Here is a 15,695-nt window from a genome sequence, read left to right as displayed (position 1 = left end):
GATTCGGAACCTGTCTGTATATTTCGCCACCTCTTGCAGGGTAATTTTTTTAATCTGCCTATTTGTTCAGAGGAAGAGTAGAGAGACAGGTTGGTTGAGTGTTTGGAATTTAAGAAGCGAAAACTGACTGGTTCGGGGGTAGCGGCATGCCATGTTTATACTAGGCTTATAGGGATTCTGGGTCAATGGTTTGATGGCTGTCTGGGGGTAAGTGGGTGGGAGTTCCACTTCTCTCCATATGTTTATGGAGACCTTATGACATTATGTCTCTTCTGACTCAACTATGTTTGGTCATGTGCTGACCCCTCCACTTTCAATTACATGGCCCACAAACTGTGCATTGATGTCTTCACGTTTGCTGTAAAGATGTTGAAACTGAGGAGGAAATACAAAATGTCAGACAACGAACACGTAATCGGTTCCTGTTCGACACGCAGAGAGTCCCAACATGTCTGGCAGATGTTTGCAGTCATGTACAGTACAGCAAACATATGTTTCAAGTCAATAGTACAGTCACACATTTTGACAAAAATAAATATGGAGATTTATGTGATGGTTATTTTTGATTTGCATAACCCTTATGATAGAGCAGGTCAGCTTTTGTTATGCTATGCATAAGTTACTCACCAAACAACTTTCATGGCAGCTGATGACTTAATAAGCCGCTGAGCAAAGATAAGTTGAGAGCCTTGTGCGATGAATATCAACTAGCTGTATTCCAGAAGTAGGTTATGACACATGGCTGGTTGCTTCCAAATGGCACCCTATTCCCTTTAGAGTGCAGTACTTTGGACACAAGCCTGTCTCTGTGAGGGCTCCCTATGAGGTCAGATCAGGAGAAACGGCTTACTGGCAACAAAGACCAGAGAGTGCGGTGTGTGTGTGTGTGTGTATGTGTGTGTGCGTGTACGGGCACGTGCGTGAGTGAGTGAGTGAGTGAGTGAGTGAGTGAGTGAGTGAGAGTGGGTCAGACACCTGTTGGTCTGGGGCCCACTCTCTAACTGGAACGATATCAGTGGAGGCAACTTACACACATGTTTACTCTCTCCCTCTAACATACAAATGCACACACACCAAACCTTACACAACCTCAGGCAGGCAGTCAGTCAGTCAGTCAGTGGGTAGTTGGCCTGAGGCAGAGAAGCGGCGCTTGCTGTTCGTCCTGTGTCCTGGAATGTTGTTTGTTTCCTAAATCCTTACTGGTCACCTTTCTGGCTTTGGGTGGATCTCAAGCCCCTTTTTCATGTGAGCCTTGTCTGGAAGTCGACAGTTTGGAACTATTTGGAAGTCGACAGTAGCCCGTGTTGTTCCTCTATTTCTGCTAACCCGTTTTCCTCACACCCAGTTTGTTACTCCTGGGTTAAAATGGAAGAAGGGAGAGGAGGAACTGAAGAGATAGGAGAGGACGAGGTATTCTATTCTATTCTAGAATGTTCAAGTCTTGTGGAAGGTAAGGAACCTGAAACTGAAAGAGAATATGCAGGGAAGTGGCTGATTTTAAAGTTTTTGATGCATACAGTAGCTTAGTCAGTTAGAAATAGTTTGAGGGTTAAAAATAGGCCCGTAAGTACGTCAGCCATGCGGCAACACTTAACTACAGGAGGTGTTAGGCTGGCGGGATATCTTTCATTAGCTGTCCTGTGGCAGTGCTTGCTGCTAGGTTCCTAGCTACATTACACCCATTCACAGTGGTTAACTGATCTTGAATCAAAGTGTATTGGTCATGTACACAGATTTAAAGGTGTTATAGCAGGTGCAGCGAATTCTTTTTTTGCAAATGCAATATAAATAAAAAAATATATAAAAAAATCTAAACAGGAAATAACTATCTATGTAGATATATTAGAGTGAGCATGTGTGAGAATCCAGAATATAATTACAGTATGTATACAAGTATGTGGATACCCCCTTCAAATTATTTCAGCCACACCCGTTGCTGACAGGGTTATAGAATCGAGCACACAGCCATGCAATCTCCATGGACAAACATTGTCTGTAGAATGGCCTGACTGAAGAGCTCATTGACTTTCAACGTGGCACCGTCATAGGATGCCACCTTTCCAACAAGCCAGTTCGTCAAATTTCTGTCCTGCTAGAGTTGCCCCTTGGAGCAGTGGAAAAGCGTTCTCTGGAATGATGAATCACGCTCCACTATCTGGCAGTCCGACAGAAAAAAATCTGGATTTGGGGGATGCCAGGAGATCGCTACCTGCCCCAATGCATAGTGCCAACTGTAATGTTTGGTGGAGGAGGAATTGTAGTCTGGGGCTGTTTTTCATGGTTCGGGCGAGGCCCATTAGTTCCAGTGAAACATGTATCCACAAAGTTTTGGTCATGTAGTGTATATTAGAGTGAGCATGTGTGAGAATCCAGAATATAAATATGTGGTCTGTATACACATGATTTAATTTGGAAAATAAAATGGTATGTTCAGTAGCAGGTATATTGAGCAATGTTGAGAACACAGTACATACATACACAGTGAGTAAACAACAGTATATAAACAGAATATGAGGTGACCAGCATTCAATGACTCGAAATACATGGGGCATTAGTCTCAAGGTTCAGGGCAGAGTACTGGGCACTGGCTAGTGATGGCTGTTCAACAGTGATGGCCTAGAGATAGAAGCTGTTTTCAGTCTTGGTCTAGACAGAGTTTACTGTTCGTTGTGTAGGTGGAAATCTCCATGTGAATACGTTTCCTATTCATGTTGTCAGTTCACTATGTTTTATCTGTTCACACTGGGTGACAGTGGTTTACAGACCAAAACACCATGTGACTGGAAACACTTCTGTGTGGGTGCAAAGTGGAGTGAATGTCACGTTGGAGTCACACCCATGTACTTTTATTTGGAGAGTTAGGACACATAAGACAGCAGGAATGGTACATGGTTGTTGGACGCTTTTCACATGACTGCCACAGCTTGGAGATGGTAGACATTGTTGAGAGAGCTGGTGGGAGTAAATCTTTCTCGTGCACTCCCAACATTTCAAAACATGCGGCCTTTGCAACGCCTGCGCGATGTGGCCCCATTGTAAAGCCTGAAGTATCTCCCGTCTCAAGTCTCTATGAACAGATGTACAGAAAAGAATGGTTTTGCTTGTATTCACATTAAACCTGACCAAGCACCACTTTACAATGCTGTCTAAGAATTTCCTCATTGAAAAAACGAAGGTCAACTTTTCCACTTAAAAAGGGGCAACCTGGGATTCAACAACGCCTTGACACGTTATTTTGTTGATGTACCAATCCCAGATTTCTCCTTTAAACTGGGAAGCAGTGAAAACCATCTGTTGAAATGCCCACTTTATAATCTCCTCCGCTGTGCTTGACCTAGAGAGAGACAAATCCTGAAATAACATCCCTAGCCATAGACAGACCCTTATTTTTCACCATTAGCCTTTGAAAGGCACACGTCATGGCTGTACCTGCCGTCTAGAGAAAACAAGGCAACAGATCAGACCTGCTTCACTACTCTCTCCCTGTGTTTTCACACTCCACCGCTCCCCTCTTCCTCTCCTCCTCCTCCTCACCTGTGCTTCATGCCCCAGCCCAACGCAGAACCAACAGCCTGGAAGAGTTGCGGCTCGGGGTTAAAAGAGTATGTGTCAGCACGCGGATCCATGGGATAGCTTTCAGTCTCACCGCAAGCCCCTGACTGTCGGAAGCACACTGGGTGCGTCCCAAATGGCATCCTATATAGTGCACTATAAAAAGTAGTGAAGTAGTATTCAAAAGTAGTGCACTAGAAAGGATATGTATATATATATATATATATATATATATATATATACACCCTTTCTAGTATATATATATAAATATATGGTACCATTTGGGATGCAACCACTGCCCAGCCTGAGCTAAAATGTTTCCCCCATTGATCTGTAGAGTTTAGGCTCAGTCCCAGGGGATTGATTTATGACAAGATGAAAGACTGTTGAACAGAAGGAAATGCTTCTCATTCTCCCTTTAGTATTTTAAGATTGAAGATCATGTAGATATACTGTAATGGGTAGTTAAAAGTATAAATGAATTTGTTATAATGGAGTTGAATGGAGTTACAATATTTGTTTTTGATTAGACATACAGTTTCTGTTTTTGCTGTAATTTCATGTTGTATCAAAGTTGACAGTCGAGAGAATGATGTTATTCCAAGTCAAGATGGCTGCCGTGAGTAAGTTATTAAAACATCCTAAAGGATGTTAATGGAAGGAATGCCATTTCCTCCTGAAAACACTGACTTTGACGTTACGAATGGCTTTAGTCAGCGACTTCTGTTCACTGTGAGGATGCCATTTCCCAACCGTCTGTATATATAAACAGATTCTCTGGATAACATTCTCTCTCTCCCAGACAGATTTTGAACGTTTGCCCAGGCTTTTGAAAGTGAGGAGAGTTTAAAGTGAACAGCTGCTTCAGTTTAATGTCTTCATCACTGATGTTATTTTTGTCATATTCAATCTGAAGTTCAGATCACTGAGATAAACAATGTGTGATGAGGTGGGCGCTGCATCCTAAATGCCATCCTATTTCCTTTATAGTGCACTGCTTTTGACCAGGGTAGTGCACTATCTAGGGAATAGGGTGCTATTTTGGGACTCGTCTGCAGTACTGAATTGTTATAAGGATGTTCCTATCCTGGAAAATATCAATATCCCACTTTATTATTTGATGATGCTTCATGCAAAGGTTTTTTCCTTTGTCTAAATGTATAGAACATTCTCTCAGATAAATGATTAGGTAACATCCCAATGCCGCTCATGGTGTTCTTGGATGCCTAACAAGCTACTATTTTTTGGGAACTATCATTCAGGAGAGAACTGATGCTCTTTTCAGTTGGAGAATCGGAAATAGAACCGAGTATACCAAACAAGATCCCTGCTCTCCCTTGTTTATGTCAATACATGTCCTTTCGGGTTCATTTTGAAAGTATCGCCCGAGGGTTTACTGTAAGGTATATAACCTGCACAATAGATAAACGATAAATGACATCGGAGAGTACCCTGTGATGTCATGGGGCAGAGTTTAAGCTTGACTAGAGCACATCATCCAGTCCCTGGTTTAGATACAGTAGGTGTGTAGGTTTTACCAAAGGCAGTAGGTTTATCGATTTAGCTCCAGTATCTCTGGCAAACCTGGGTTCAAATACTACTTCAAATATTTTAAACACTTTTAGGGTTTACTTTAGCCTACCTGGAGTGCCAAATGGGTGGGCTTTGCCATTTTGAAACTATTCTATTGGTTCCATTGCCCCAGGCAAGCTCAATCAAGCCCAGTTAAAGCATTTTACATGATTTCAAATAGTATTTGAACCCATCTGTAGATGCATTCTTTTATGTCTAGACTGACATTTCATAATAGCCATAATGTCTCAATGGCTACAGTGGGATCATTCAGTAGTCCCCTGATAATGTTTTTTACAGGTTGTGTGTATCTGCACCCATTCCCTTTTCCCTGGTCTCTTTCCCTTTTGGTTTGGGAAAATGTCATTATGATTATGTAGTAATTAAGTTAGAGCACGGAGACTGGATCTTTCCCAGTCTGGCTGGTCCACTGGTGTTTGTGGTTAGGTCTCTGACTCAGACTATGGTTTTATAGTCATGTGTGCCTTCAAAGTTTAACTGTGCACCTAAGGACACACACACACACACTGTGTTTTCCTGTGTAGTAAATTCTTGGGCGGGCCATACATGTAAAAACGCCCACTACCCCGCCCACCGCCACACCCTCCACCTAAAGCCCCTTTTTGTGCAAGGAGAAACCCTGCACACACACCAATGGAATAGTGATCCTGTACCTGTATATTCACCCGAACCCTTTCCCTCTCTCTCCAGAGCAAACCAAAAGCAACCTAAAGGTGACCTCCCCTGAGGACTCTGAGCAGCTGAGCAGCAGGCAGGGTCCCCCGAATGGGACCCCCACCCGGGCCCAGGACCCCAAAGGCAACGGCAGCCGCACCGTCCCCCGCAGGCACACGTTAGGGGGGGCGCGCAGCTCACAAGAGATCCTGGCCATGCAGCCCTCAGACATGGACAAAAAGAGGGAAGCCTTCCTGGAGCACCTGAAGCAGAAGTACCCTCACCACGCCTCGGCCATCATGGGCCACCAGGAGAGGCTCAGGGAACAGGTTAGTGACGAACAGGTTAGTGACAGTGGACAACTTCATTACATATTTTGACTTACATGGTCTACTGGTTTGGGCTGGTCTAGTGGTTTGAATCTGACCTACTGCTATTCTAGCACGCTCTCCCCTCCCACCTTTCCTGTCAGTCTTTCACTGTCCTTTCACCTTGGATGTATTGTGTCATTTTTCTTATCCTTGAGACAGTGGACAACATGGCCTCTCCGAGCATCATGTCACAATATCATCATACTGTACAGTACCAGTCAAATGTTTGGACACACCTATTCATTCAAGGGTTTTTCTTTTACTATTTCCTACATTGTTGAATAATCGTGAAGACATCAAAACTATGAAATAACGCATATGGAATCATGTAGTAACCAAAAAAGGGTTAAACAAATACAAACAGATTTTAGATTCTTCAGTAGCCACCTTTTGCCTTGTTGACAGCTTTGAACACTCTTGGCATTCTCTCAACTAGCTTCACCTGGAATGCTTTTCCAACAGTCTTGAAGGAGTTCCCACATTTACTGAGCACTTGCTGGCTGCTTTTCCTTCATTCTGCGGTCCAACTCATCGCAACCCATCTCAATTGGGTTGAGGTCGGGTGATTGTGGAGGCCAGGTCATCTGATGCAGCACTCCATCACTCTCCTTCTTGGTCAAATAGCCCTTACACAGCCTGGAGGTGTACTGGGTCATTATCCTGTTGAAAAACAAATGATAGTCACACTAAGCACAAACCAGATGGGATGGGGTATCGCTGCAGAATGCTGTGGTAGCCATGCTGGTTAAGTGTGCCTTGAATTATAAACAAATCATTGCCATTGTCACCAGCAAAGCATCCCCACACCATCACACCTCCTCCATGCTTTACGGTGGAAACCACACATGCAGATATCATCCGTTCACCAACTGCGTCTCACAATGACACACGGTGGTTGGAACCAAAAATCTCTAATTTGGACCCACCGGTCTAATGTCCATTGCTCGTGTTTCTTGGCCCAAGCAAGTCTTTTCTTATTATTGGTGTCCTTTAGTAGTGGTTTCTTTGCAGCATTTCGACCATTAAGGCCTGATTCACACAGTCTCCTCTGAACATTTGATGTTGAGGTGTGTCTGTTACTTAAACTTATCCTCTGCAGCAGAGGTAATTCTGCGTCTTCCTTTCCTGTTGCGGTCCTCATGAGAGCCAGTTTCATCAAATCAAATTGAAATCAAATCAAATGTTATTTGTCACATGCGCCGAATCATAGCGCTTGGTAGTTTTTGCGACTTCACTTGAAGAAACAAAGTTCTTCAAATGTTCCGGATTGACTGACCTTGATTTCTTAAAGTAATGATGGACTGTCATTTCTCTTTGCTTATTTGAGCTGTTCTTGCCATAATAGGGATTTTGTATTTTACCAAATAAGGCTATATACTGTATACCACCCCTAGCTTGTCACAACACAACTGAGTGTATCAAACGCATTAAGAAGGAAAGAAATTCCACAAATGTACTTTTAAGAAGGCACACCTGTTAATTTAAATGCATTTCATTGAGAGAATGCCAAGAGTGTGCAAAGCTGTCATGAAGGCAAAGGGTGACTACTTTGAAGAATCTCAAATATAAAATCTGTTTTGATTTGTTTAATATTTTTTTGGTTACTCCATTCTACAATGTAGAAAATAGTAAACAAAATAAAGATAAACCCTTGAATGAGTAGGTGTGCTCAAACTTTTGACTGGTACTGTATATCTTCAGTCATCACCACAACATTCTATTAAGTGTAGAACTTCCTTGGTCTATGGGAGCTTGAATCACTCTGCAACAATGTGAGATATTTCTCTGTGGGCTTTATTCACTCGACATACTGCTCTACTTTTGTCAAAATGTGACAAAAGGTTTCCAAGGGTGGTACTGGCTTTTATAATCTGCCTCATGAACCAGGTTTCCAGCCAACCTTTTAATGAGAGTGAAGTACACGTTGAATAAATAAAAAAAAATGTCAAGACAGGCCTGATGGAAACAGCAAATTTGTCTTTAAGCTTTCCAAATGTCGACACAAACAAAGTATGGTAGGTGGGATCTTTGTGTGTCTGTAAAATGTATTATGCGAGAAATGGCGGCGGAAATGCATTTATGCTGAAATAGTGATATAATAACCATCATATCGAAGTAAACTTGGAGTCGCACAATGATTCTCCCACTACAACTCAGGAAAACATACAGTTTAATAGGCTACAGATCAAAAAAGTTCTGAATGATGAAGTTCACAGGGTGGTGAAAGTGCACAGTGATGGCCTTGATGCTCCTTTCCAACAAATGTTGAGGGTCTTATTCTGGTGACATGATGGTCGATGCTTGGCCACCATCTGACAAATAAAAATAATATTGCTCTTATCCATAATAATAATCTCGTCATGTAGGTAGCCTACACGCACTGTATCTGCGAGCTGTTGGCTAGAGGCAAGTGCCAAGACCAGAGTAAGCACATTTGCCTTTTAACGCCACAGTTTTTGTAACAAAACTATTGGTAGAGTTGAGAATGCGATGGAAACACATTGAACTTTAGATTGTTATTCATTACATGAAAACTTAAGCGGAAAAAAAAACTTTTATGTGTACTATGTCATCACACACTGCTTTTTATCCGCAACAAGTCAGTTTGGTGGAGCATACCACTGGTGAGCAAATTTGCATATTTTCTTTATGCAGATTTGAGAATATTTGCATGGAAATCTTGCACCAATTGGATGGAAACCTAGCTAGTGGCTTACACCTTTAACTCTAATCTGATACAATATTTCACCTCAAGGGAATCATTTATAATCAAGCTGATGGCTGCACCACCAATGACATTGCTGAAGAACCAGCTGTTGTTATAGTAGGGCAAGGGTAGCCTATAAGGGTTTGTTCTTTAATCAGACTAAATGGAAAACAGGCTATTGTTATAGGAAAATAAGTTAAATACGTGTCACTGGATCATCTCATCTCTTGTTCCATGATGGGCATATAGCCTACACAAAGTTTTTTTTACTCACATCCAAAATAATAACAGGAGCTGGCTAATAATGTACAATAGCCTACACACATTGATAAAAAGGGAATGTCCGCTCACTGTGTTGCTGCTCCCAAATTTGATCTTTTAATAATGCTTTGGTGATTAAGTATATATTTTTTTATTTGCAGGATAATTTAAAAAAAAACAGCCTTCCTTGAGAGGAGGGAAGGGTATGCTTGATTTTTAATCAAAAGAAACGAAATGTGGAAAAAAATGTATGTTTTTTTTTATGTTTCTAAATACGAGGTTCACAGGCATAAAAATCACATAAATGGAGCCCCTAGAGTGTTAAGTAATTTGGTATTTTTCTTATTTGGTTCAGGTGACAGTCCAATTGCAAAACTATTTCTCCCTGTTTTGCCATAGGTTAAAATCCATTCCATAAATCTAGTTGTCACATTTGTTTCTCCTTAGACTGCTCCAAGATGATGTTTTTTTTGTTTTTTTTGTCTGGTGCAGAAAAGGTAAACATTAGGCTCCTTTTCAATGAGGTGAATTAGATCTGGACACATACAGGGCCGGTTTCCCAGACACAGATTAAAGCTAGTCTTGGACTAAGAGCCATTGTCAATTTAAAATCTCAATTGAAATAGCTTTTTAGTACAGGACTAAGATGTTCACATTCATTATTTCACAATCTAACTCCCACTAGCTGCTTATCACATTGGCCATTCCTTAATAATAATGACCAATAAATAACCATTGATTCATCATAAGAATCCTTTCTTTACACACACAGTAAGAGCCGTGTGATTTAAGTATAGAGTAAAGATTGTTAAAGTGAGTCTGCATCCCAAATGACACCCTATTCCCTATATATTTCACTACTTTTGACCAGAGCCGGCCCTGGTCAAAAGTAGTGCACTATAAAAGGAATAGGATACCATTTGGGATACAGCCTGAGAGTCCTTAGACAATGAAAAATGTTGGTTGCTGTGTCACCCTTAGGGCAACCAGGGCAAGGAGGAGAAGGTATGGGGGAAGGAGCAGTAGAATCTCAGTAGTCCTTTGGTTCACCTGGCCTCTCTGTTTGTGTTTGCGTTGGTTCAGAGGAGACAAAAGGGAGTGGTCACCTGGCTTCATAGCCAAAACAATAGAGCTGGGCACAAAGCCATCAGGGTATAGTGGCTGTGTGTGTGGGGGGGTGGGGTCAGAAAGAGACAAAACTAATAGCTTAATACCTATTTCTGCAACATAGTTGCCTATAGGCGATGTGTGTATATCTTGCCTGTATTTTAACTTAAAATAAGAAAGCAAAAATGTGTTGTCTGAGATATTGGTAGTCATACAGGTAAGTTCCGTTTTGAAATGGGTGGAGTTTAAGTTGCTATGGAGACTCATGATGTCACTGCTTGAGGGGCTCCGTTTTCATTTAGGTGTCTTTTGGAGTGGAAGGGTGAATGCCAGAACGCAAGAACTCACGCAAGAAAAAAATAGTGTTGTCCGAAGGCATGGCTCTTTCCCACTTATCTGAATTCTGCATGGAAATACAAATAATCACATTCTGACAAAGGCACGAGTAAACTTTCTCCGCAGTTTGATATAAGGTAGGCTATTGTACAGTTGGTTATTAATTATCTTTCATATGTTTTGTATGCATTTTCGAATTCTTAGATCAGTTCGAACATGCATGTTATTCTTATTGAAACTTCCATTGTATGCGAATGCGATAGAATAGATGCATGAGCTCATTTTGCAATAGTTATTTGATTTGAACCGCTGTGCATACGCGAATCAGGACAAGCAACGGTGGGCTATCAGGTGCTCCAACGGGGGCGGCATCGGGATGCTGAAAAAGTTGGCGCTTCAGTTTAGTAACAAAGCAATAACATGCTACGGTAGTCATGTTGTCCTGCACTGGTTTTTCCCAACACCTTCATAATAACATCAAGAGAAGTTAGAGCGTCATAATTCGGGTTGATATGGAACTAGTATCAGTAAAGGCGCGCGATTTATACCGAGGTAAAATAAGTTTTATATTGGATATGCGGTTTTCTCCGTCAATAGCTATTGAACCAATGACGTATATAAACCCCGGATTGCTGATGCTATGTATTGGCCATTGAGAGGCTTTGAAGCCACCTGTTGGCCATATTGTCTCTCCCTACTTCGAGCACTCCTACATTAGAATGAATGGAATTTGTTGATGTGGTGAGGACAGCAACATTATTACTCTCAAAAAAATACTTGAAAGAAAATGGTATATATTTTTTATGTTATTTTCTTTATGTTTAGCTCACGTTACATAATTTTAAAGTATGAATTAAGGTATCTGTAATAGAATAAATGTATCAAAAACTAAACTAAATTATTTTCTATAACTTCCAAAATATTTTTTACAACTGAGGAGGAGTGCCAAGTGTGATGCACGGTGGTTTCAATACAGCGCCCCCTGTCAGTCATCCATTGAACCAAGCATGCCATGACGACGAACATGTTAAATTCTAAATCAGAAGATGGCGAATAATCCACACCTTTGATTTTTTTCAATTTGTATTTTTTATTAGTTTTATTCAGATTTCAATCGAAATGAGCTCTTAAACAAAGCATGCCAAGACTATAAAACAATGATATATTCTGAATCAGGTAAGAATGGAGAACAATCCACACTATAGCCGGAGCTACATAAGAGGACACCGAACCCTGACCTCTGTAATAAAAACAAATACAAAACAAAAACAACTTTTTTTAGGAACTCTGTCGGGGTCTCAATTTACTGTTGAGAGTGAGAATTGTAGAATTTGCAAGGTGCAATTTTGAAAATTGGTTGTGCATCAGCAGTTTTCTTATTATTATATGTCACTCACTGACAGTCACTCAATTAGCCCATGTCAGTTAATTAGTCTAGTTAGTCTAGCCAGCTATCTAAACATGTAGTAATCATGGCCGATTTTACCGACCTGGCATGAACGGCACATGCCCAGGGGCCCTGACCTCCAGAGGGGGCATAAGTAATGGCAAAATGTGTGGAACTGCAGGAAATTAGCTGTACAACTGCACCCCCCAACAACAACAAAAAATTCTGTAAAGCAAACGTATTTGTTTACATTTTGTTTATAAAATACTCTTCTGCTAACAGATCCCTCTGTATAAATTTAAGTTTTTAATCCTGGTGCTGAGTTCATGTGAGTTAATGTGTAGCGGCTAATTGTAAAACTAATAGGCTATGTGTTTGTAGATGGACTGAGGTGAATGAAAACTACAGCAGCCAAGGTGATAATGTCTGGGGTCATTTTTGCTTGTTTTTGCTGTTCTCCAAATAACATTAATCCCAGAGTTTAATCCCCAGATTTGGATTTCAATCTTCAATAGTTCTTTAACCAAGCTTGCCATCACTATGATAATTATATATTCTGCATTAAGGGTGGATAGAGAACAGTCCACATCTATTATTACACATTCTTTAAATATAATTTTCATAGTCACGGCACACTTGTTTAAGACCTATTGAAGATTACCCCAGACCCCCTCCCACCCTAAAAAAAGGGAAACATTCCTAAATAGGAGATGTTTGGATTGTTCTACATCCTTCCCTGATTCAGAGTATAACATTTTCATAGTCATGGCGCACTTTGTTTAAAAGCTATTGCTGAAAGAAGACTGAATATCCAATAACAAACTAACTTTACTTTTGTGCAAATTATAGGATATTTCATAATCTCTCTAGATATATTCTTCTTTTTAAACTTTTAAACTATTCTGAATTACAAGTTTGAACAATGTGCAATTTCAGTGGCTGTTTTGATGAAAATATTTCCTGACCCGTCGAATATCTAGGGTTATCTTTATTGTGTTTGCAACAAAACCTTGCTCACCTCCATGTGTAGCCTACATTTGTGGACTCTTGTTGAATTTGGATGTCACACCATTGCAATATTTATTCTGCAAAAAATCTCGAGGTTGTACAACTGTCAAATTGATTCCGTTGGCTACAGCTCTGACATGTCAACAAATGTGTGTGTTGCGTTGGTTTCTACTTACTAGTATATCAGTTTACACTGAATCATTGGTGTTGTCTTCATGAAATAAATTTTTGTTATAATGTTGTTGAACTGCAAAGCACTCACACATGATCCAAAATGTAAACAGGATGGCGCAATAAGAAAGACACTTGCTTTGTCTCCCAGAGTTGTAGTGCAGTAATTGTTACATTTGCAAGGAACTGTTGTGGGTCATTCCGGGGTCGTGGTTCATTTGTTCTTTACTGTATGGAGTTTTTGGAGCACAACGTCTTGTTTAGCGTCGCTTGTCTCGCAGAGTTTTCTCATGGATGGAGTTCAAAGTCAGCATATGCTAATGAGCAAATGGGAAGATCTGATTTGAAGAGTGGTGTGGGTGGCTTGTTGTTATGGAAGATGAGGCAAGATGGGGTTTTTTTGCCAGCAAAAAAATAGCCCTACTGTTAAATGTTTGAAACAGGTGCTTACTAAAGAAGAAACTGAAGGATTGGCTTATTAGTCATGCACACAACTTTGTTATTTAGATTATTGTTTTTTTTTACACTATAAGGTTCTATCTTTATTTTTTGTCTGAATGTAGTTATTGACATAGCCTTGTTGGGTTCATTGATCTTTACCTATATACACCAATTCATGTGGTTAAATTCAATGGAATACAAGGTAAAAAAAAATTGCTGACACCATTCAAACCAATGAGGGTTCGATACTTTAAAGCCAATTATCTCAGAATCACCATTTTGCAGATAGAACCTTATAGTCCCAAGCTCTCAAGACAAAATTGAGCTAACCATGGCCTAATATCACCTAAAATATAAACATACGTCAAGGAACTTTCCAATGAGGTTTGATTTTGTCAACAAAGTGGACTGAACCCTCTCACTCTTCAACGATCACGCCAATAACTCTAGCCAAACGTTATTGTTGTTGTTATAAGCAGTGCAGACTAGAAGAAGCCCGAGGCAACAAGGCCATTCTCTCCCACGCTACTGTTTTCACACCGTCTTCCAGTCTCTGGCCCTATCAAAACAGGAAGAACAACAACAGTGGCAGCAGTGCTAGATAGCAGCCACTTTGTAATCTCACTTTTGTAATCTCACTTTGAGTTGAGGTTTCACAGGGCTTTATTCAAGGTTAAACAGAGGTCGGGAAGATGATATCTCTCTGTGCACAGTGGAAGTTGATGACTCCATACCGAATGACTCACGCTCTTTTACAATTCCCACCCCCCAAGTCTCTCTTTCTCTTGCTCCCTGATCCCTCAACCCGTAACAAAACCAGAGACGTTTCATTTCCTCCTCTACTCATCATGCCTGTAAAGACCTGGATCACCCAAGGGAGATGAGATAGCTGCCCATGGCCCCGTCCTCTCTGCTGGGTATTGGATGAGCACGCACTGGAGCGCTTGATTGATCAAACCTCCTCTCCTCTCCCCTCCCACACACTCGCATGCACACACACACACACACACACACACACACACACACACACACACACACACACACTTGGACACACACCTTCCATGAGGGAGCTGAGCTGTGCCATGGCTTGCCTGGTCCTCAGTGTGAGGGATTACAGCCTCCATGTTAGGACAGCTATCTGCAGCTATGTGTACAGCCAGGCCAGGCCACTTTACTCTGATACACTGGATAGTTCAGGCAGTTGCAGGGTGAACACAGTTGCAGGGTGGACACAATATAACTTGCACACAGTTGCAGGGTGGACACAATATAACTTGCACACAGTTGCAGGGTGGACACAATATAACTTGCACACAGTTGCAGGGTGGACAGTGAAGAGAAGACTGGAAAGTAAGAAGAGTGAGTCTGAAGGGCCTGGGTTGGATTCAAACCCATGTAAACTCCGGTATGCACTGAGTACCAAACATTAGGAACACCTTACTAATATTGAGTTGCAACCCCTTCTGCCTTCAGAACAGCCTCGATTAGTCGGGGCATGGAGGATGGAAGATGTCGAAAGCATTCCACAGGGATGCTGGCTCACACTGACGCCACTGCTTCCGACAGTTGTGTCGCTGGGTGTCCTTTGGGTGGTGGACCATTCTTGAAACATGTGAAACTGTTGAGCGTGAAACACCCAGCAGAGTTGCAGTTATGACACAAACCGGTGTGCCTGGCACCTACTTCTAAACCCCGTTCAAAGGCACTTAAAAACGTTGTCTTGCCCACTCACCCTCTGAATGACACACATAGACAATCCATGTCTCAATTATCTCTTAAAAATCCTTCTTTAACCTGTCTCCTCCCCTTCATCTACACTGATTGAAGTGGATTTAACAAGTGACATCAATAAAGGATTATAGCTTCACCTGGATTCACCTGGTCAGTATATGTCATGGAAAGAGCAGGTGCTATTTGAGCAATATGGCACGAGGGGGTGTGGTATATACTACGGCTAAGGGCTGTTCTCATGCACGACACAGCGTGGAGTTCCTGGATACAGCCCTTAGCCATAGTATATTGGCCATATACCACGAACACCCCACATGCTTTATTACTATTATAAACTGGTTACCAAAGTTATTAGAGCATTAAAAATAAATTGTAT

The 15,695-nt window shown here is 41.3% G+C and overlaps 1 protein-coding gene across 13 annotated transcripts in view; it reads left to right on the top strand.

Annotated features, from left to right (window-relative positions):
* The window catches only part of LOC110489970 (sickle tail protein), a 226,542-nt gene that overhangs the window by 140,849 nt on the left and 69,998 nt on the right, over positions 1–15,695 (top strand). For 9 of the 13 annotated variants that reach the window (XM_036944276.1, XM_036944274.1, XM_036944273.1 and 6 more), the window contains exon 2: positions 5,836–6,143. In XM_036944276.1, the coding sequence (XP_036800171.1) occupies positions 5,836–6,143 (308 nt within the window). Of the gene's footprint in view, positions 1–1,113; positions 1,451–5,835; positions 6,144–10,544; positions 10,719–15,695 lie in introns of those variants that run through there. The other 4 variants (XM_036944271.1, XM_036944267.1, XM_036944275.1 and 1 more) reach the window with 3 other exon arrangements.

The sequence above is a fragment of the Oncorhynchus mykiss genome, chromosome 15 (assembly GCF_013265735.2).
Source record: "Oncorhynchus mykiss isolate Arlee chromosome 15, USDA_OmykA_1.1, whole genome shotgun sequence".
Classification (NCBI taxonomy): Eukaryota; Metazoa; Chordata; class Actinopteri; order Salmoniformes; family Salmonidae; genus Oncorhynchus; species Oncorhynchus mykiss.
The sequence above is the reverse complement of the archived record's forward strand: the minus strand, read 5'-3'. Positions and strand labels throughout refer to the sequence as shown.